This window comes from Phaethon aethereus, assembly GCF_964289735.1.
Source record: "Phaethon aethereus genome assembly, chromosome: 1".
In the NCBI taxonomy this organism is placed as follows: Eukaryota; Metazoa; Chordata; class Aves; order Phaethontiformes; family Phaethontidae; genus Phaethon; species Phaethon aethereus.
This window is the reverse complement of record NC_138575.1, coordinates 75,532,928-75,554,284: the sequence shown is the minus strand read 5'-3', so window position 1 is coordinate 75,554,284 and position 21,357 is coordinate 75,532,928. Positions and strand designations below refer to the sequence as shown.

Sequence of the window (21,357 nt, the reverse complement as noted above, 5' to 3'; positions counted from 1 at the left end):
TGGTTTGACTCCGGCATAACATCATGGATTTCACTGGTGCTATCCATGGTTCAAGGCCAGGAAAGGAGATCTGGATCTCTGAACTTTCCTGTTGCTGCAGAGGCCCAGAAAGAGTAACTCCCAGTTTACCCAGAGGTAGTGTATCCCTGAGGTTTCCACTACATGCTCCCATTGAGTCTTTCTTATATGCTTCTGTAGTATTCATGAAGTTAGGTATGTCCTAGAAAAAGAAAGGACCCTGCCACTGGACCCACCTGCACCATTACTTATGGAGCCCTACTAACGCAAACCAAATTAGACTCCATGCACACAAAATTAAATCCTGGCCCCAGTTAGGACAACAGCAGTTTTACGATTGTTTTTTGAGGTGTTTGGTGTTGACAGCACACCACAAGGCTCTGCTCATGAAGCTCCAATGTGAGCTTCAGAGAATCACTATTACATACTTTTCCCGCCTTAAAGACTATGACGAGTGTTGTGACCAGTGTGAGTGTCAGGAAGGGCAGTGCAGATCTCAAGACTGGCAATTTGGAAGATGAAGGGGCAGGGTAGATCTCATGACTGGCAATTCAGAGGGTGTTAGTTTGAAAGCAGACCCCAGCCATCACTACTGGTGAGGTTTCTTGTTCAGCCATGCCTGCTACACATTAATAACAGTTACATATTGCATAACAGTACATTTCCCTAATTAATAGCCTAAATTCCATGATGTGCTTGCTGTTAGTAGATTATAAGCTTTGAACAGTGATCACAGTAACACCTCAGCACAGACCTACTGAATGCCTCCTGTTTTGTTCATTTGCTCGTACACACAGACTTGAATGAATGGCCTTCTTTCTTGAGGGAAACTACAATGTGATATTTTATAGCAACTGAACCCTGGCTAAAGGAAATTCACAGATTTTATTATCCCATGGAATCACATGGCATGGAACATGTTTTTAAAATAGATTTATTCCTACTGATCTTACTAGTATAGCAGTATTTCCTTGAAACGAGCCAGTTTGTCCCTACTTGTTCAGGGACAGTCGGGCATGATAGGACTAGGGGCAGGTGGGCTGTACAGTCACAAGACCTTGACCATGTTGTGTGATGTGGGAATGTGTGCTGCACTAGCTAGCTGTGATGAGAGAGCTGAAACCCCTTCCTCCACGCTGGGAAACCTGTGCCTGCAGGCCCTTTCATGATTACATAAAACAGGGTACATGTTCCAAAGAAGTGGAAAGCATTATATTCTTTGTTTTGTTCTCCGCTGCTCTATTATGAGAATGGCAAGTGTTCTTATCTCACCGAGTGCTGTTACCCACGCAGTCCCTTCAGGAAGACGATGACAGTACAAATACGGAAGAAACGAGTCAGAATGTATTTAGGTGAGTAATATGTACTCAGACTAGCTCAGAGCTGAGTTTCATCCTTGGATACTGAAGCAGCTGGCTGATGAAATCTCAGAACCAGGTAGAGTTACCGAGACTAGAAAGCATAAAATTCCCCCTATGTTAATAATGGGGGGAAAGGAAGAGCCTGAGAACTATCTGCCATGTCTGCTCTAGCAAGTAGTGTGACACAGTAACAGTTTACATGCTTTCAGGCTCCGTTCAGAAGTGCACTCTTGATCCAGACTAAAATTTTGATACAGATGCATTTGAATGATTAGTCCAACACTTGATCCTCAGAAAAAAATTGCTGGAATAAATAATCAACAAATTTTGGCAAGCACATAAAAGAAATCAAAGCAATTAATAGCAGTCAATAATAACTTACCTAGACCAAGTCAAATCAGTATAATTCCTGTGGCTAGAGGAAGATTAGTAGATACCGTATATCTTAAGCCTAGTAAAATTCTTGACAAGGTCTCACATAGCTTTCACATATATAAAGAAGAGGAATAAATAAATAAACTAGTAGGACAAGGGGTAATGGTTTTAAACTAAGGAAGGTAGATTTTGACTAGATCTAAGAAATTTTTCACAATGGGGGTGGTGAAACAGTGGCACAGGTTGCCCAGAGAGGTGGTAGATGCCTCACCCCTGGCAACACTCAAGGTCAGGTTGGTTGGGGCTCTGGTCTAGTTGAGGATGTCCCTGCTCATTGCAGGGGGCTTGGACTAGATGGCCTTTAAAGGTCCCTTCCATCCCACACTATTCTGTGATTCAGTGATTCTACTGTGGTTTACATTAAATATTTTAAGGTAGGAACAGATCCGGTTGCTGTAGGAATAAATACAAGATACTGCATTTGGGCAGATATAACCAGATGCAAAGACAGATGTTGGAAGTATCTGGCTATGTAACAGCTCTTGCAGAAACAAATCTTAGGTCATAGTGAACCACTGGCTGAATTATGTCAATATTGTGCAAGAAAAGGTAAATTATATAGAGATGTACAAATGAGAGAACAACCTTCAAGGTATGTGAAGTAGTAATCCTTCTGCTTCGCTCACTTGCAATATTCTGTTTAATTTTGAGTACTACATTATAAGCAGCCCAGAGGAGAATGATGGCAATGATCAGAAGTCTGCAAGATTTGAAGTAGGATAAAGACTGAACTAATGGGCATGATCCTGAAAAGGGAAAGCCTAAGAGTTGCGATGGTACCTGTTTTCAAATACACACATGCCTGCTGAAGAAAGATGGGAAATAATCTGTTCTCTAGATCTGTTTTGGGTAAGGCAGGAATTAATGGACTTATATTGCACAAAAGACGATTAAGTAAAGACTAGGAAAAGCTCTGCTATCATATGAATCTCTAGATTGCCTGGACAGGTGATGCAGTCAACATAACTGACAGTCTTTAGGACTGGGTTAGACACATGTCTATGAAGAAGGACAAAGGCATTTAAGATACTTGATTGAGGACCATTTCAGCCCTGTGAGTGGAAGATTTGCTTTTCATGTGAAGAGAAAAAAAATATATATTAGGTTTTAATTATGCACAGACTTGTAAAAAAATTCTTACTAGATTAACCCTGTCTAGAAGATCTATGATGTATGCCAGATCTTCTAATGTCATTTCTTTTCTCTGTAAATGAAAGTTGAAGTCCAGTATTCCTGGACTGTGAGAAAGCACTGAACTGAATTATGTAGCTGAATCATCCAATTTTCACAATGTGATTAACCAAAATACAAATGTTTATAACCCACTGCTACTTAACAGGTAGGTATTTTGAATATTGTCTCTGAAAGAGATTTAATATAGCATATGATTTCTCATTCTTCTGTTTTTTTCTATATTTTCCTTTTAACATAATGCGCTATACCGGTGCCATCTCTGGCTACTTTAAAAGAATTTCTCAGAGAACTATATAAAATCATATGATTTAAAGTCAGTCCATAAAGCTGACCTCAAAAGGATTTGTATCTTTCTTGTCAACAAAAAGGACCCTTGTTTGCAGTAGAAGTGCACTCTGTAGCTGTTGTGTTTGTTCAGAAGTTTGGCAGGCATTTGATATTCCTTTTTGTCATATCCATGTCTAAAAGGGTTGACAGGTAGGATCTAGCAAAGTAGTTGTGCCAAGTTACAAAGTTAGCACCAACAGCACTTTTCTTTAGACCCTCCTGGAGATTCCTGCCTGTATAGCGGGGTTGGCAGCTCTCGGCATGACCACCTGACTTTGCAATGAAGTCGATCTTGTTCAGGCACACATTTTGTTGAACTCAGTCTGTTGTGGGCACTGCAACCTGAGACAGAAGCATAGTGCTAAACAGGTAGGAACCTAGGTGTGACAAAGGCTTGAAACTCTAGAGTTAAAAAAAATTTCAAAATTAAGTGCCTGGAAAGTGGCCTGCAGGAAATATGGTACTTAGCAGCTCATGGTTACTAGTTTCAATCTCACCTAAAAAGAACAGAGGCCTGAAAGGTGCTGCCTTGATCCGCATAGTAGAAGAGCAAGCTATCTATCTCAGCTACGTTTCCTTGAACAGATGACCACTTCAGAAACAAAAAACAAAATGCCCAATGATTGTTCTTCTTAAATGCCTGCCTACAGCTGAACATAACTGGGAGCGTTTCCTTTGGCAGCGGTAAATGAGGTCCTTCTGCTCTGCAAGACATCTGCAATAACCCGAGGACGACTTCCGTGAAGTGTGTGTGATACATTTCCATTATGGACCAAGACCCCGAGTCTCCAGGAGTGACTTCATGACGCTGTTCAACGGTCTCTACTTTCCGTTTTCCAAATTACATTAAACCCCAAATTCTTGTGCAGCCTTATATTGGTAGTGTATTAATTTATTCATCCGGTTTCTATAGGTAACTTGGACTCGACTTACCATCCAACTTACCAGCTGGACTTCACAGCGGGTGTTTTCGTGCTGTAACACACTTTTTAGGAGGTGGAAAGCAGAAGCAGCGGCTGAGGGAAGGTTTCCCTTCCCACGCAGAAAGTCTCCGCTGTGACTGCTCTGCCCTCTGCCGGGGCTCCTCAAGCGGGAAGGGCATGACGCAGGAGAGAACGCAGAGGTCTGAGGATTTATGCTGGTGGTTGACGAAAAAAAATACCTACGGGATCCGGTCGCCTGGTGCCTGTGCAGCGCTGCGGACACAGGCCGCGGCGCAGCCTCGGCTCCCAGCCGCGAGGGCTCTGCGGCGCCGGGGCTAACCGCCTTACAGCCGCGTCCTCTGTGCCGGCGGGAAACACTGTCACACCTTCGACTAGCGTTTGGTTTTATGTATGTACGAACATAAAGCATTGAACAGAGATACCCGGCAGGGCGCTAGGGACCCTCCATCCCGCCTCGAAAGCGTTACCTGAGGAGGCGCTGGGCGCCCTCCCCGCCTCCCAGGACAGGGCTTTGCGGAGTACCCCGTGCCAAAAAGGGGTACTAGCGCCCCTCTCTTCATAGGCAGGAGGATGGGCGCCTCAACCCCACACCCCCCAAACTGAGGTGCACTGAGTCCTAGGCCGCCCCGTCCATAACCCCTCCTCTGCCTTCGACCCCCGCCCCCCCGCCACGCCCCCTTCCACGGCCTCCCGCCCCGCGTGCCCGCCCCCTTCCTGCACGCAGGCGCGGCAGGGCCGGCGCCCCGCCCCGGAGGAGGACTACGCTTCCCAGCATGCACGTTCGGCGGGTGGCAAGGCGCGTGGAAGGGAGCGGCGGGGTGGGCGTGGGCGTGAGGAGAAGAGCGCGGCATGGAGGCGGGCGCGGGGGGCTCGCGCGCCCATCTGGCCGCGCTGGTGCTGGCGCGCGGCGGCAGCAAGGGGATCCCGCTGAAGAACATTAAGCTGCTGGCGGGGGTGCCGCTCATCGGCTGGGTGCTGCGCGCCGCCAGCGACGCCGGCGTCTTCCACAGGTGCGCATGCGCCTTCACCCCCCCCTCGTCCCCCCGTCCCCACTCCTCCCCTGCGCGCCTGTGGCGGGCGGGGAGGGGGACGCGTGGCCCGGGCCTGGGGCAGCAAGGGCAAGAGTGCGGTTCCCGGCCCGGGACTGGGGTGCCGAGGGGTCCCGGCGCGGGGAGCGGCCCCTGCCCGCAGCAGGCACCCGGGTTTGCCCTCCCTTCCTAGCCGGCTTCTCCCTGACAGGCACCGCGGCTTGGCGCCGGAGCCCCGGCTGAACTGCGAGCGGCAGGCCGTTATAGTGGGGCGACTGGTCGCCCCCGGGGCGTCTTTAGCCTCGTTGGAACTTCTCCTTCGGGCTCGTGAATGAGGCAGGTGTCTAGTAGGAGATGCTGAAGACAAGGGGGTGCAGTTAACGTGGCGCCAGGTTAAGGATCAGGCAGGGCAGGGCGTGGTGCAGGGCAAGCAGGCTGCACCCCGACCATGAACTCTGCTGTCCCTTCCTGGTACGGGTGAGCTGCGGAGGAATGAAGGAATCAAAAGTCTTACAACATGGTAATCTGACGTTAAAAGTTGTTCTGAGTCCTGGTTGGGAGCTACTAGTTGACAATGTTTGCTAGTAAGTATTGACGTTTTTAATTTTTTTAAGATGGCCGCATTAAATGCGACTGCCAGGCTGTAGCTAATCTGTGAGTCACTGAATCACAGGATAACGTCGGTTGGTGGTCATCTGGTCCCACCTGCCACGCAGAATGGGGCTGGTTAGGGTTGCTCAGGACCACGTGCAGCTGAGCTTGGGTATCTCCGAGGATGGAGACCCCAGAGCCCTTCCGAGCACCGGTTCCAGTGGTTGATAGCCCTCATGGCTGAAAAATTGTTTTGCGATATATCCAATTGACACTTTCGTTCTTGCAGTCTGTGTCCTCTCGCTGTGCTCATCCAGGAAAAGTTTCTCTGTTTTCTCTTTACGTGCCCAACCAGGTACTTGACAGCACTGAAGTCACCCCCTTGCCTTCTCTTCATGAGACTGAATCAAGACAACTCTTTCAGCCTCTCCTGGCATCCATGTGCTCCCAGGCTCTAGTTGTTGTGCTGGCTCTTTGCTGAGCTCGCTTCAGTTTTTCTTTCTTTTATCAGGGAGCCCACAGCCAGACACAACATGTCACAGGCAGTCTCATAAACGTCGAGTGGGAGGAAATAATCGTGTGTGCCCATGTGGCACAGAACACAACCTCAGTTTGTCGCAAAGCGCACAAAACTTAAGTCACGATAATTGGAGCTATGTCATTAGTGTTAAGAATATGGGCATTACAAATTTCTTTTTTCTGCCAGAACAAAACAGAATTTTCTACACGCATACTGATAAACTTAATTAAAACCAGTCTGTGGTTAGGATGCACTTGGTATGTAGCATACCTAGGTGCAGATTCCCAATGCAAACCTACTGCATTATGTTCAGAGCAGAGACTTGATGTAGTCAAGTAGAAGCATAGCCCAGCTCGATTCAGAACTGGAAGTAAGCACGAGCCTTCTGTATCTCGTAGCTGCTGTACCATTATCTATTCTGGAAAATCTTTTTTTACTGTATCTGAAAAGTAGAGGAAGCGTTGCTGAGTTGCTTTTATTTTTAATAAAGAATCAGTCAAAAATGTTTCAGACCTAGACTACTGATAATTACTTAGTGCTTATGAATCCATATTGCTTAATGACCTATGGTGGGTATGGTGGTTTGAGCAACCTCCTCATTTTCTATATGGCATCTGAACTTGCCTAACAGGAAGCCGGTTAGGGTTATGTAGCCTAACTTTCAGGCATTACAGATGCATTAGATGGAAGTGCGCTCGGTTTTCTAGTCATCTTTGAAACAGCTATGCTGACAGGATACACGTTACACAACAAAACTCTGAATTGGGATTGGGTCAGTTGAATGGGGATTGTATATTTAAGCTAACCAGCCTGAAGCAGTTTATCGGAAGTACCTATTCTGCATTTGTTCACATGGGTGTGACTTGACATTGTCAATACTGTCATACATATTTTTATTCTGATGCTCCCATGATGTCTTTGGATGAAAAAACTTAACTAAAGCAATGTGAAGTTGCTTATCAAAATGTTAATTTGCTATGTACAGTGCATTGAGAATACCAGTGTTGCTGAGAGAAGGTTATTTTTTATAGTTTCTGTTTTCATATCTCTCGTGCTTTTTTGTCACAATGATGGCAGTAGTAACTTCACAGTGCTCAGCCAGTGTTTATCATCACATAATATTCAGACTTAGCCCTTCCTTTTGTAAATATTTATTATCCATGAACAATCACAATCTTGTTTCGCCAGTATTGAAGATTTTCTGTGCCAAAACATATGTGACTAACTTGAACAGCTCTTTCTCTGGAATTGTGTGGAGCCTAATTAACACATTCTAAAACACTTGTAGAATAAGCTAATCTTCTAACTGTGTGGCACTTTTACTTGTCATCAGCCTTGTTTTTGAACTCTTAAATTATTTTGAATGCCTCATCCAACCCATTCACAATTCGTTGATCTGTTAGCATGCCTAACAAATTGCGGTGTGCTGACACTGGATTTTTCTGATAACACTTCTGAATTTTATGTTGCTTAAGCTTCCTACAATATTAAACTGAAATGTGACCCAAGCTTGAGATTTTACAATCTAGTGAATGTGTGTGTTTTATTCCTATTGTTACAAGTTGCTTGTGGGACTGATGGGGACGGTTTTACTAACACAAATATAAGCACTAGCTCTTTTCATTGCAAGGTGTAGTACATACATAAGACAGGGTGTTGTTCAGGTTATATTATGGCAGGCAAGTGAACAATGCTGGGATTTTTTCTTTATATTAATTTCTGTCACTATTTGCCAACAGTGTATGGGTTTCTACAGACCATGATGAAATTGAGAAGGTTGCAAAGCAGTTTGGTGCTCAAGTTCATCGCAGAAGCCCCGAAGTTTCTCAAGACTCCTCAACTTCTCTAGAAGCTATCAGAGAGTTTCTTAATCATCATCATGGTAAATCAGTAATGAAATATGCTGAGCTTTTATGTTGCAGCCGCAGAGAGATGATGCACTCATTAATTAGAAAAATAAGTAAAGCTTTTAGTAAATAAAAGCTAGAAAGATTCTCCTTTTTTTTTTGTGGTGTCCACTCATACCACATTTGCTGTTGTGTGTATTACAAGTATTCATTGTTCATAAATGTTTGCTTTTTCTTTAGAGGTGGATATTGTAGGAAATATTCAAGCAACATCTCCCTGTTTACATCCCAGTGATCTGATTAAAGTGGCAGATCTGATCCAGAAGGAGGGGTTTGATTCTGTCTTCTCTGTTGTGAGACGGCATCAATTTAGATGGAGCGAGGTAAAAAAAGGAGGTAATGTTTAGCTGTTTCTGGTTACAGTTATACTTAATCAAAATTCTTTTTCAAATGGTTTATTTTCATACCCATGGTATTTACATTAGGAGTTGATATCAGAGGCAGGGAGATGTGTGAGATAGCTTAGAAATTCCCTGTTTTGATATTACTGATCATTGCTCAGCCTTTCTGTAATTGCTTTGTAGAAGTGATAAGGTATGGAAAATGAAGATGATATTAAATTGTCTAGGCTCAAAATACAGCTCCCAAAAACTTCACATGTTAACTTCTGCTTGGTGGGTATTAATGTGTATATAGACATGACAATGAGGCCCTGTCTTAACTACGGAAGTGTTTGTTCTTACTATGCAGTAGCTAACAAATGGCAAATAATGTGAGGTAAAGTCTTAGTGAAGATGGGATAGCAACCTCTTAGCCTGGAGACTTAGGGTTTGTTTCAGCCTGCTAATTTGACTGCTGACTTATGTCAAACAGCAAACTGCCTTTGAGTCGTGAGGACTGAACTCATGTTAATTAGCTCATACAGGAGAATAAGACTATTTTTCCCAGAGAAAACATACCTCTCGGGTACAGTTGCCAAGATGACTAAAGACTGAACCCTTTACTTGCAAATAGAGATTGCACCTTGTTGTAGCTATAGAAGTACCTTTTGTCCCTGTACAAAGGATGGTTCCACACATTATCTATGGTGCTTTTGTTTCTGTGATTAAAGCAAGAAATGCTTGCTTATTTTTCTAAAAATGGTTAGTTCAGATGCTATCATCATTCTTTTTATTTTTTAAAAATGAATGTGTTACTCAGACATTACAGTTATTCTGTTAAGATATAAATTGCTTCAGATGAAAGAATTTTTTGAGTTACAAAGCATCATGCCATAAAGGAGCATGTAGAATAAACAAAGCTTGGTATTAGAGATGGAATAAAATTTAGGCCTTTGTTTAGAATAAACAGATAACTTGAGCATTCTCATTGTTCCTCACAAGAGGAGAAATAATGTGACACAGTTTGTTCATGAAGTGTAAGAGGAGTATCAAAATCATGGATGGCTGTTTAGGGTTCTGTGGATTGCACTTTAAGCAACCAAGTGAAAGGCCACTTCATGTCTTGAGATGCTAGAATGGACATCTGTGAAAGCCTAAATCTTATTTGGGTGTACCATGTGGCTTTCTGAAGTGATTGTGTGCCACCTATTCTCTATAGGTAGATTATTAAAATAAAAAAAGCCTCAAGGCCTACCTTGAGGAGAGAGAAGAGCAAATAATTCTTTAGTATAAAATGACATCTAACATCTTTTAATGTGGTGAGGGATAAAGAATCATTCAGTTGCAAGGAGTGTATATGAGGAGAACAAAGAACAGATTGTGCAAATGTTAGCAGCTTAAGGGTAAAAGCAAATGGCCTTTCAGGACTGTGGTGTTTCAGGTGACAGTGATTTGCAGGAACATTATACAGTTTAGTATTGTACTCTTCTTTTTTTTTTTTTTTCTTTTTTTTTTCCCAGATGGCTTTGAAGTACTGATTATGTTAAAAAAATTTTATATCTTTTCCTGTGTATTTCTGTCATTCTTCTGCATTAAGGTTTAATATTGATGCACCCTGAAAGTGAAGGGTATCTGTCTGTGACTGGAAATGTCTACTTCATTGAGCACAAAGCTCTAGTGTATTTCTGAAGTACAAGGGGTGTGTGTGTATATATACTAAAGCTGTGTTGTGCATGTGAATTTGGGTGGTGTAAGGACATAAGTCTCTGGTCCCTGCTTCAGTTTCTGCTGCATGTGCTACTGGCATTGATAACAATGTGGGATCTTACGGGATCATGTTTGTTCAGAGACACTTGTTTATTTGTGGACACTGATTAAACCATTTAGGAAAAGTTAATATAATGTGTATCCTTAAATAGGAACTATTTTGGGGAAGTGCCAAGATGTTTTCAGAGGCAAAATTTCTTCTCATATGCTCTTTTTTCACCTTTCAGATTTCAGGTTGGTCCTCTCAGTTCTCTGAGTTCATTCAGGGCATTCCTGGTTTTAGGTGTTTGTAGCTGTATGTTTTTTTTGTGTTTACCCTCACTGCAAGTTAAACCCCTCCTATCATGTACTAGAAGATAGAATACAGAAAGAGTACAGTATTTCTTTCACATTGGCAAGGACAATCTAGAAGAATGTCCCCCTACTCCTTTTAGTAACCAGTTTTGGAGCTGACGACCTCTCAGGTTTTTTTTGCTTGTTTTCTTCTGTTTGTTTTAAGATGGATTGAAGAATTTCCTCTGTTAGAAATGTAGGGCAGTCCTCCAGTTTGTTATCCACAGTTCCAAGAAAGAGCAAGCAATTTGGTGGTTCTTTAGAAAACTAAAGAACGACAGGCAATAATGAAAGAAGTTGGTGACTGAATTGTGTCCTTAACTTACAGAAAGCTCTTTTAAAAAAGTTAAGTGACTCTGAACAGGGATTCTGGAAAACTTACTTTGTCATTTTTCTCTGTTAACAGAAAACAAAATGACAGAGCCCCAAAACCTGAATCCAGCAAAACGGTACCGGAGGCAAGATTGGCCTGGGGAACTGTATGAAAATGGCTCATTTTATTTTGCCAAGAGACATTTGATTGAGAAAGGTTACTTGCAGGTTAGTGCTTCTGACTTTCATGCTCTTTAGAATAATACATTTTTTACTATTGTTATAGAAAGTTCTGAATTCAATAATGTATCTATTCGTCATGCAGTCAGTATGAAGTAACAGCACTTTGACCTCAGGATAGTTTGCTTATTATGTATAACTTAACAGGGCTAGCTGTAGCTAGGGCAATTCCAGTAACAGCAAACAAATTTATATAAATAATATTCAGCAGTATGTAGCTATAAGCCTAAAACAATACACATCAGCTCCCCAAGATGTAAGAGAATATCTTGTAATTCATTTTAGTGTTACTAAGAGTGTGAAACTGACCTTCATGCAGTGTCATAGGCTTCTCACATAATCTATAAATTTTTATTCTTGGCCAGTTTAGTCTTATGCTAATTTTGTACCATAACTTAAACAGTCTTTTTGACTTTCCTGATGTTTACGTCCCAGTGTAGTAATGCAAAACAAATGTATTTACTTTAGCTTTCATTTTCTTTGCCTACAAGTATAGTCTCTTAGTTTTCTCATGCAAGACAAGTTGTACAGCATACAGATAATTTCCAATATTTGTCATCAGAACTGAAAAAAATACCAGCGTAGGTATTTCCATATTTCTAATGGGAATACCTTACTAGGTATGTCAAGAATACCAGGTTCTTATTGCTCTCTTTTCCAGATACCTCACTAATGCAGAGATACTAGCTTTAGGTCTCTATAGTTTGCATATACCCATGCAGTGCCAGCTAGTGCTGTGTGGACTTGCAAGCATTGATCTGCATAGTACAGTTGTGCCGAATTCCACATTTTTCTGAAGGTTGGTCCCTCTGAGGGTCAGAGCTTTTTTTTTTTTTAATTACATTGGCATGTAGCGGATATTTTTCCAATTGAAATTAGATCTTTCTGTAGACAGCAAACAAAAATAAGCATACTCTTACTAAGTAATACTAAGGTATTACTATTTTACTGCATTAAAAGACCTAGTGAAATCAGTGTGACGTAATGACTATAATGCATAACATCTCTCTTGCACGCCTTCTCTAGTTGTAAAATTAAAGTATTTATTAACCATTGCGCATAGGAAGTTGTTTTGAATGCTTGATTCTGTGTCACTTGCAAAATATCATTATTGATGGTTCACTTACATTTAAACTACTGTGACCACTGTGTAACCAGATACTTAGCTTTCATTGCATGGTACTAAATTATACAGTTTTGTATTTGTATTAACCCAAGCAGAAAATTTTAATGGGTTCTATTTCGTTTAGGGTGGTAAAATGGCCTACTATGAAATGCGTGCAGAGCACAGTGTGGATATTGATATAGACATTGACTGGCCTATTGCAGAGCAGAGAGTATTGAGGTAAAAGCACTTTTTATTCCTTTACTTTGATATTGCTCATTGTTTCAAGATATGGTCATGTGAATTCCTAATGTATGTAATGCAAGTAATCAAGGTCAAAGATAATTGGACAACTTTTATTTCTGCCCATCATTGTTTCCCATCTCTGTTGAAATAATCTGAATGACTTTTGCTATATGACCCACTATCCCATAGCAATGTGTTAACATCATCTCTGGCTTTTCCAGCTGAGTTGTCCTAGGCTTCCATGGTCTGGACCACATTTACTGATGCACATGACTGAGAGTGTTCATGTAGAAGGCATGAGCTGATTACATCTTGCTAGCTGCCTTTTCTTGCACCTATCCTGCACCTCTCTAAGGAAATAAAGGGTGGAAATGGAATATGTTTTCCATGCCTTTTTCATCCTTTGTTCCATTTTGGTTTTGCCCCAAATAAATGCTACAGAATGTAACATCTTATACTAAGGAAACAAATCTCATCCTAATTTTTAAATGGAGACTACAACTGATCTGTCTTTTGGATCATTCTGGTTTTTTTCTTTGAAGAGAGAGCGCATAGTTGGAGAGTGAAGATGATAAGAAAAAACATTAGAAAAAAAGCTGATTCTTCTGTCTGAAGAACACAATTGTGTTTGAAATATTTGGGTTTGGAGTGTGCAAAAACTTCCATCCTAAAAAGATAACTTCTTTGTCTAGCTTTGGATATTTTGGCAAAGAGCCATTGAAAGAGGTGAAGCTATTGGTTTGCAGTGTTGATGGATGCCTGACAAATGGTCGCATTTATGTGACAGAAGATCAGAAGGAAATGGTCTCCTACGATTATAGAGATATTGTTGGTATCGATCTATTAAAGAAAAGAGGAATCCAGGTAAGTGGTGTTCTGAGGTGTGAGGCTTTATTTCTGATGTAACCTGAACATTAAAAGATTCTAAAACCCTGCAGCATATAAGTTGAAATTTCTTCAGAGTACTTGTGATCAAGCTGCATAATACGTTGGTTCAGGGTTGGGGCAAATGTTGTTCTCGGATCCCTTAGAGGAAAGTAAGTCTTTTGAGAAAGTTCTCAATCTCATTCATAGTAGCTATAGCATCTTTCTCTTTTTGTCCTGGAAAAATGTGTGAAGAAATATTTTATGGTGTTTTGCTAGCACCAATCATAGTGTTCTGTGTAGTCTAAACACTCATTAATTAGAAGTCATCTTTACCAAGAAGGGATGGATATATTGTTACCTCTTGGCTATAGAAGAGGAATAAATACACAGACAAATTACTCGGTTCATCCTAGATCACCCATGATTCTTGCAGAGGGGAAATTAACCCCCCAACCACTTTTGGCTGCGTATTTGTTTTAACCATAATTTATGTGCTTCAAACATGTAAGAATTCAGTGTAAATGCAAAACTGAAACAACACAGATTGTAACATGGCTATTATTATTATTGATTATTATTACTTCTACTAAATTCTGCTGATCTGAATATTTGCTTGCATTTATGTAAAATTAGCCTCCTGACTATTTTGTGTCTGCGCTCCTGCCTTTGATATAGCTAGAACAATGTTTTTTGAGTGAGAACTGAGTACAGATTTAGGCTGCCTTCAAAGAGCCTTAACTCAGTCCTGTTGCAGATAGAGATAGGCATGTATAAGACAACAGTAGCTATACCCAAGCTGGACTTCTCCAGATATATTTTTGGAGTCTCTGTTGCAGGATTTTGTTTTTTATAACAGGTTAGACAAGACATTGATGATATACTTTGATGCTTTCTGCATCAAAAGGCTTTCACTGGTTTCACTGGGCAGTGAAATGGAATAGATGGTTTTTCAAAACTCCCTCAGCTTCATTTTCTGTGAGGCAAAAGGGAAGTAACCTTGTAATCATTGTTTTGTTGCCTCGGGGAGCCCATTTCCATACTTGCTGTGACTTGGAATCTTTCATTAAAAACTTCCTGGTCTTTGTGCTGCACTGCAGTTAGGGAAGATAAGCTTATCCACAGCTTGGACAGAAAACTTTGAGGGGTTGTGTCTGAGATTTTTTTAAAAATCCTGCTGCAATAATCTTCTGGTCTTAGCCTACCTTGTACATTGTTTCTGAAATTTCAAATTTGGAATGAACTTTTGAAGATTAATGTGCTGTGCCTCTTCAGTCTGTTTAGTGTTCTGTTGGTGCTGTGAAGTCCTACTGTAAACAAAATTATGTTATGAGGTAGAGGAGTCACAGAAAATACCTCATAATATTCTACTTCTACAAATATTACAGAAATCTTCATTGGGAATTCTTATTCCCTACTGCGGCTTAATCAGATGATTGCACTCTCTAGTCAGCATGGCACTGTACTGTGATATCCACTATTTTATTTGGTACGTGTTGCATTTAAAAAGATAAAAGTAAATTTCTCTTTTTTTGAACCTCAGGGAAGCCTACAGGATGGTGTTTCACTTTCCCAAAGCAACTTCAAGACTGTAAGGTCATTTTGGATGCTAACCACTTCTGCTCTGAGTTTTGATTGAAGAAACCAGTTACTCAATGCTTTTCTGATATCTGAGAGCACTTCTATGAGCAAAACTTCTACTGTTTTTTTAAATAAATCAACTTACACATCTTATTTCTTTGTTTGTAGAATTTACTCTAACTTGAATTTATTTTAATAGGTTCGACTGATCTCTGAAAGAGATTGTTCAAAAACACTGTTGGCCATGCAGCTGGGATGTGTAGCAAAAGTTAGTGCAACAAATAAATTACAAGTCCTGGAGGACTGGCAAAAAGACATGGGTTTGAGCTGGAAAGAAGTCGCTTACTTAGGTCAGTTACTTTTTTTTGGTAGTAAAATTTCATATAGCATACACAAATACAAACTTCATAGTGCTGCTCAACTTCAAAAAACCTTGCTCTTTGTTAATAACACTGAATTTAATGGGATTGACATACAAATTACAGCACACAATCATCAAAAGCAGGTACGTATCTTAAGGCTTATTAGAGTACAACCTAAATATTGAAGGCATTGATCAATTAGTGTCTGATTTGATAAGGGAATTCTTAGCTGTTTTTATAATGAGACTTAGGAAAGTTTTTGATATTACACAAGCATACAGTTACAGGTCACAATTTTGAACTGATTCTAGTTCATTTCAGGTGGATGTTGTATAGATTATATTCTGAAATGGACACGAGAAATGGATGGAATTAAAACTGAAAGCCATGTGATTCTGTACAACACTAGATTTCAGTGACAGCTTAAGTGTATAGTCCTGCAAATGCTTATTCACTTGCTCAAATAATTGTACTACTCTTAAAAGTACCGTTCCCTTGCCTGAAGGTTGTGTAAAGTGTTATCATTGTTTATGTGTATCACTAAGGTTTTTCAAGAACTGACTCATGTGTGAAGTGCTGTTGAGCTGCTGAGATGAAAATTGTGGCAGGAATACAAATTTTTATAAATACATTCATATGAACACAGAAAAATACTGACTTTGCCCAGTTTTTTCCCCTCTGTGATATTTTGCCTTGTCTGTCATCTTTCTCAATAGGAAATGAAGAGTCTGATGTGGGATGCCTGAAGAAAGCTGGCATGAGCGGTGTGCCTGCTGATGCTTGTGCAGTTGCTCAGAAGGCTGCTGGTTATATCTGTAAAAGCCATGGTGGCTGCGGAGCTGTCCGGGAGTTTGCAGAACACATATTCCTGTTGTTAGAAAAAGTGAACTCTGCAAGAAAGCAGATGGGAGAAGTGAGTTTAGCAGGAAAGGAAACCAGGGGAAATGAGAACAGCAGGAGAGGAAATAAGGAACTAATGAAAAAAGAGTAACACAGTTGGTCAATGCTGCTTTTCTTCTTGTCCCCATCCACTCTCACTAAGTCTGTATCCCAAAGGGTGGCTTATCTTTCAAGTTTTACATTGCAGTAGAGTTAAAAAGATGTTTCCCTCTACTTAAAGGTCCCGCTTTGATTAAGTGCTGATATTCATGATCGTATGCTGATAAGCACGATCATATTGATGATTATTTGAAAAGCTTTTTAAGTGCAATGGAAGGAATGCTACAAAAGGTAGTGTCCTGTAAATCTACTCTTAATCATTACAGCTGTCCTACAGGAATGGTGTGTCTTTATTTCATAATCCGAGCAGTTTCAGGGATCAGTAATTTTGCATGATTTGAAGATTTGTAATACAGATGTTCAAAAAAACCCAAGTTCAGTCAGTTTTACTGATTTTGTTTACACTTTCTCTATCAAATGTGAGTATGACGATGTAGTTGTGTGTTTGCTTTTTACAGGATTTGTCCCTAGTAAGGAACAGTTTTAGCATATGCTGGAAAGGTCAAGTGTAAAATAACTATCAAACTCCTTCCTACGTTTTTAAAAGACAACTCGGTTACTGTAAAACCAGTTAATGTTAGTATTAGTTAAGAAAAGCACTTAAGCATGTGTTCAATTTTAAGCTCATCAATAATTAAATGGCATTTGGAATTGTGCCTCATATGTTTGAATCTGTTCATACTGGCTTATACTGAAGTGCTTAAATTAACATACCCAAATGCTTTACCAAATTTGGAGTTAAATTTCCCATTAACTTTGAGATCTTTCCTTTGCAGAAACTCAGTTTATTTCTATGAAGGCTTTATTACAACCACTAATGATAAAAAATAAAAAAGGTCTTTATTGTATGGAGAAGTAACAGCTATTTAAAAAACAAACAAACAAACAAAACACAGTTGTTGATTGTGGGTTTATATAAAATATATGTTCATATGGTTGTTAGCATGTTAATTTAAAGCTGGTGTATATGTATGTATTTATGTACAATACAATTTTTACTGTGTCTTGTTCTAAAGAAGTCAGCTATCTGTAAAAAGTTGTAGAACTGACACTAAAAATATGCATCAGTTTTCAATCCTAGCATTTATCAGTGACTCAAGTTCTGCCTTGGGTTGTGCTGAAAAATAAAACATACCTGTGCTGCACAGGTAATTACTACTGAGATGATTAATAATGGCTTGTCATTTTATTTTGTTTCTCTGATAAATAGATGCTCCCAATATATCACCTGATATATTGCCCTCTGTTGATTAACTTTCTGCTTTGTAAAAGGAATTAAAACGCTTACCACCTGTCTACAGTAGCAAGGTTAACAGGTGTATAGTTTACCGTACTAATCAGCTCTAAGTTATCATTTAAGTATTTCCTTTCAGTAAGGTTTTAGGGTTCTGTGCTGGCTAAATCCCATGGACTTTGATAACAGGAGAGCCACATTTTGGAGAGACCTATGGACGTTGGTATAGGTAGATGAATTACTTTAATTGTCTGGACTATGTGGTAAAGCTTCAGAAGTCCAGACTGGATGAACAATTCAGGTTTGATAATGTCATATAGAATTGGCCAAGTTTTTAGTTACTTCACCTTGACATCAGCAAGTAACTTGCCGACTTTGATTTGAAGAACAGTTTCCTATGAATAGATAGCTTTAAACAAGGGGACTGTGATGAACTTTATTCCCATTCCTTTTATGTTAGAGAAAGCAAAAATATAAGTGCAATTATAATAGAAATATGAATTGGCGGTACTGTTTGTAGCTTACTGTTTGAATCAAGAACTCTTCTGATGTTCCAGCTGCTTGCTGAATGTGTGGCATATACATTAGGTCTCTGATATATGTGCAAATTTGGGGTAAAAATAAATGCAGTAATGCTTTTGTGTGAGTGTTGGCAATGGGCAGAAAGAAATGGTAGCCGGTAAGTAATTGTTGTCCCTCTGACAAATTCTTGTTTAGAAAAATGTGGTATAATCTTATGCTGGATGTATAGGAAGAATATGAAGAATAAAAGAGATCTAGACATTATTTACCAAACAAAGCCTGTTAGAGTGTGAGACGTGCAAGATCTGCTGCCTGAAAGGTTCAGATTTATATTGCCCACACTGCAGGGGAAAGCCTAAGTATAAACTAGAGTAGCACGAGGGATATTTTAATTACTCCTCTTAATTTTTACAGAAGATCCTCAATGATATGAAGGATTTAGGTGTCACAGAGGGGCAGAGATTAAGAATAACTCTTAACAGTTACTTAAAGGGGAGATCCAGGGTCCTGCGCAAGCTTCAAAAGTGTAGTATCTTTTGCCAGTGACTGTTCTTTCAGTATGTATCCTGGCACCGTGATTGCCTTTTGCTATAGGTGTGTAGTTCACTCAGAGAAGATTTCAGTGGTTGTTATAGTGGGCTGATTTTGGAATAATCTCTTTTGGTCATGTGAGAACTTGGTTTTTTTACTTTAAATTGCCTAGTATATTCCAAAAAATATCTTGGATAATGTGGGATGTTTTATCATAATTTTGTGAAACTGGCAAGAGTAAACTATATAGTAATCTATAATACACTATTATGAAAAATAGCTGATTGCCTGAACTTTGAAATAAACAGTTTTCTTTAGTCTTTTGAGTAGAGACTGGTTATGGGGTGGTTTATGATGAATTTGTATACTGTAAATCGGACACTTTCAAGTTCATGTGCCACATGAAAAGATTATACCTGATCATTATACCATCATTATACCTGATAAAGGTGGGCATGTTTAATGCCCAAATTAATCCCATGCACACAGTCAGTTATTCAAAATCTTCATCTTGATCTGGTCTTGGAGGCAAATCTTGAGTGTTTTGTTTGTGGTTATATCCTCTTAAATAGACTTTGCTTGCCTGTCTTCCATGTTTTCCAATAGCTGGTTCCACAGCGCTGTGTGCTTTGTGCCTGTGGAAAGTAGGATTCATCTCTCTGTTCTCTGAGCTGTGAAAGCCAGTCCAGTATTTCTATAGCAGGATAATCTTGTAAATTGAGCAGAACATATTGAGAAGTACTTGGCAGGATGTTCTTGGAGAGAATTCCCATTTTGCTTGGGCCTTGGAATCTCTGCTCATTTTGGCTGTTGGCTCTTGCCAGGAGAGTAGAGGAGAGGGGAGAAGGATAGACAGTAACATATTGTCATTACCTTTGCTAACTTTGGCACAAGGGGTAGGCGTTAGCCCTTCACCTAGTTCTCACTATTAATTCATTTTTATCTGATCTTTGTCCTGTTCGATACGTGTTTCTCTCCAGTTCTGTGCTATTTCCTGTAGGGTAATACAATGTGTTCTGACCTTAGTTCATTTCAAATCAATATGAATCATATAAAAGTCAGCCTTTGAAGTCAGAGAGATTTTGTAGTACTTGGTGATTTCAAGTTCTTAATACTTTTAAGCCTTGAGCATGCATTAGTTAACTACCTTTTCCAGCGTCCATGTGTGAAGGGTTTTTTTTATAAATTAATTTTTATATTAGTTTGCTCTTAAAACATTATTTCCTGTTTCCAGAAATAACTCCAAATGAGTCTCATTACACCCAGCAGGACTAATTATCCTAAATGTCAGCATTGTAAGAGGAATAATAAGGTATGTCCAGTGGAAGAAAAATTATTATACATAAATGATTTAGGAAAAAGTTGTCATTAATGCACTTGTCTGAAAAATCCTTGGATGTTTGGTTTGTTTCTTTCTTTCTCAGACAGGTTTGTCTATCCCCATTTCTGATCCTAGATATGTTTATGTATGTGGCTTTGGTTTAACAGAGCTTTCCCACTGCTAGAGATACTGGAGGAAAGAGAAACATTTGTGAGCAGTCACATGCTATAGCTGTCTCCCACACCTCTGTAGTATTACAGACCACTTCCCCTAAAAGGGGTTACCTTTATTTTCTTTTTGCAGACGGAAGGATTTTTTAACTGTTTATAAAGAACGTGCTAAAGGGAATGAGCAGTGAGCAACGCAGAGGCAGTGATACCAAATTATTCAGGTTAGTAAAGAACAGGGCTGATGAAACTAAATAGATATTTATAATGACACGTGCTTAATAGAAAAACAATCCTAATGTCATATATAAAAATATCTATTTCTACCGAGGGTTTATAATCCAGGAAAATATCTGTTGGTTTGAAGTGTGTGCTGGCAGTTAAAGCAAACAATTTTAAGAATTATTACGAAAAGGGTATAAAATAGAAAGGATAAAAGGGATAAAAGTCATTGTTCTACTATATAAATCAGTGATTAGCATGTATGTTGAATACTGGGTGTTTTGTTTCTTACACATTTAAAAAAGTTGTAGGACAGAAAGAAACAACTTCTTGGACAAAATGTAATTGGAAGTTGGGAGAATATTCAGGAAAAGATCATGCGCTTGTCCTGTTTGTTCACATACTCTTGCAGACAAGTTTCTGGGCTAAATTGGTATGTATTTGAGCTAGTATGGCTGCTCTTGTATTAAACTTAAATGTGGAGATAGTTTCTCCAGGGATGTAACTTTTAACTAAGGCTGTAGTTGCACAACTTTTTATTGTTTGTACAGTCCACTTAAGAGTTTGACTACTTTTATTCTCCCACCTTTTTTTCTGGGTTACATCTTTTCCACAACAACACAGTCCAAACGAGATGTGTTAGTGATCAGTGGATCCTTCTGATCAGCTATGCCCAACTGATGTCTTGTGATTGATTAGGTGAAGGCTAGTCTAAAAAGCTTGAGAATGGGATGAAGTAGTCTGTCGATGAACATAAACCACATCCATTCATTTGACTTAATGAATGTAACAATTTTCTCAAACTGCGGTATGAACGGATTTTTTGGGCAGTAGTTCCGATGACTTGCAAACAAGCCCTACTCCTGACTCGCCACATCAATGTATCAACATCTTTGTGTCTTTGTG

The 21,357-nt window shown here is 39.8% G+C and overlaps 1 protein-coding gene across 1 annotated transcript; it reads left to right on the top strand.

Moving 5' to 3' along the window:
• Positions 1 to 5,091: 5,091 nt before the first annotated feature.
• On the top strand, positions 5,092 to 16,446 carry CMAS (cytidine monophosphate N-acetylneuraminic acid synthetase; the record flags this gene model as incomplete). Its single annotated transcript, XM_082005488.1, has 8 exons — positions 5,092 to 5,289; positions 8,158 to 8,300; positions 8,506 to 8,661; positions 11,152 to 11,285; positions 12,548 to 12,642; positions 13,341 to 13,512; positions 15,293 to 15,443; positions 16,172 to 16,446. Exons 1-8 carry the CDS (start codon positions 5,129 to 5,131, stop codon positions 16,444 to 16,446), a joined length of 1,287 nt encoding a protein of 428 aa, XP_081861614.1. The 5' UTR covers positions 5,092 to 5,128.
• Between the last annotated feature and the right edge of the window lie 4,911 nt (positions 16,447 to 21,357).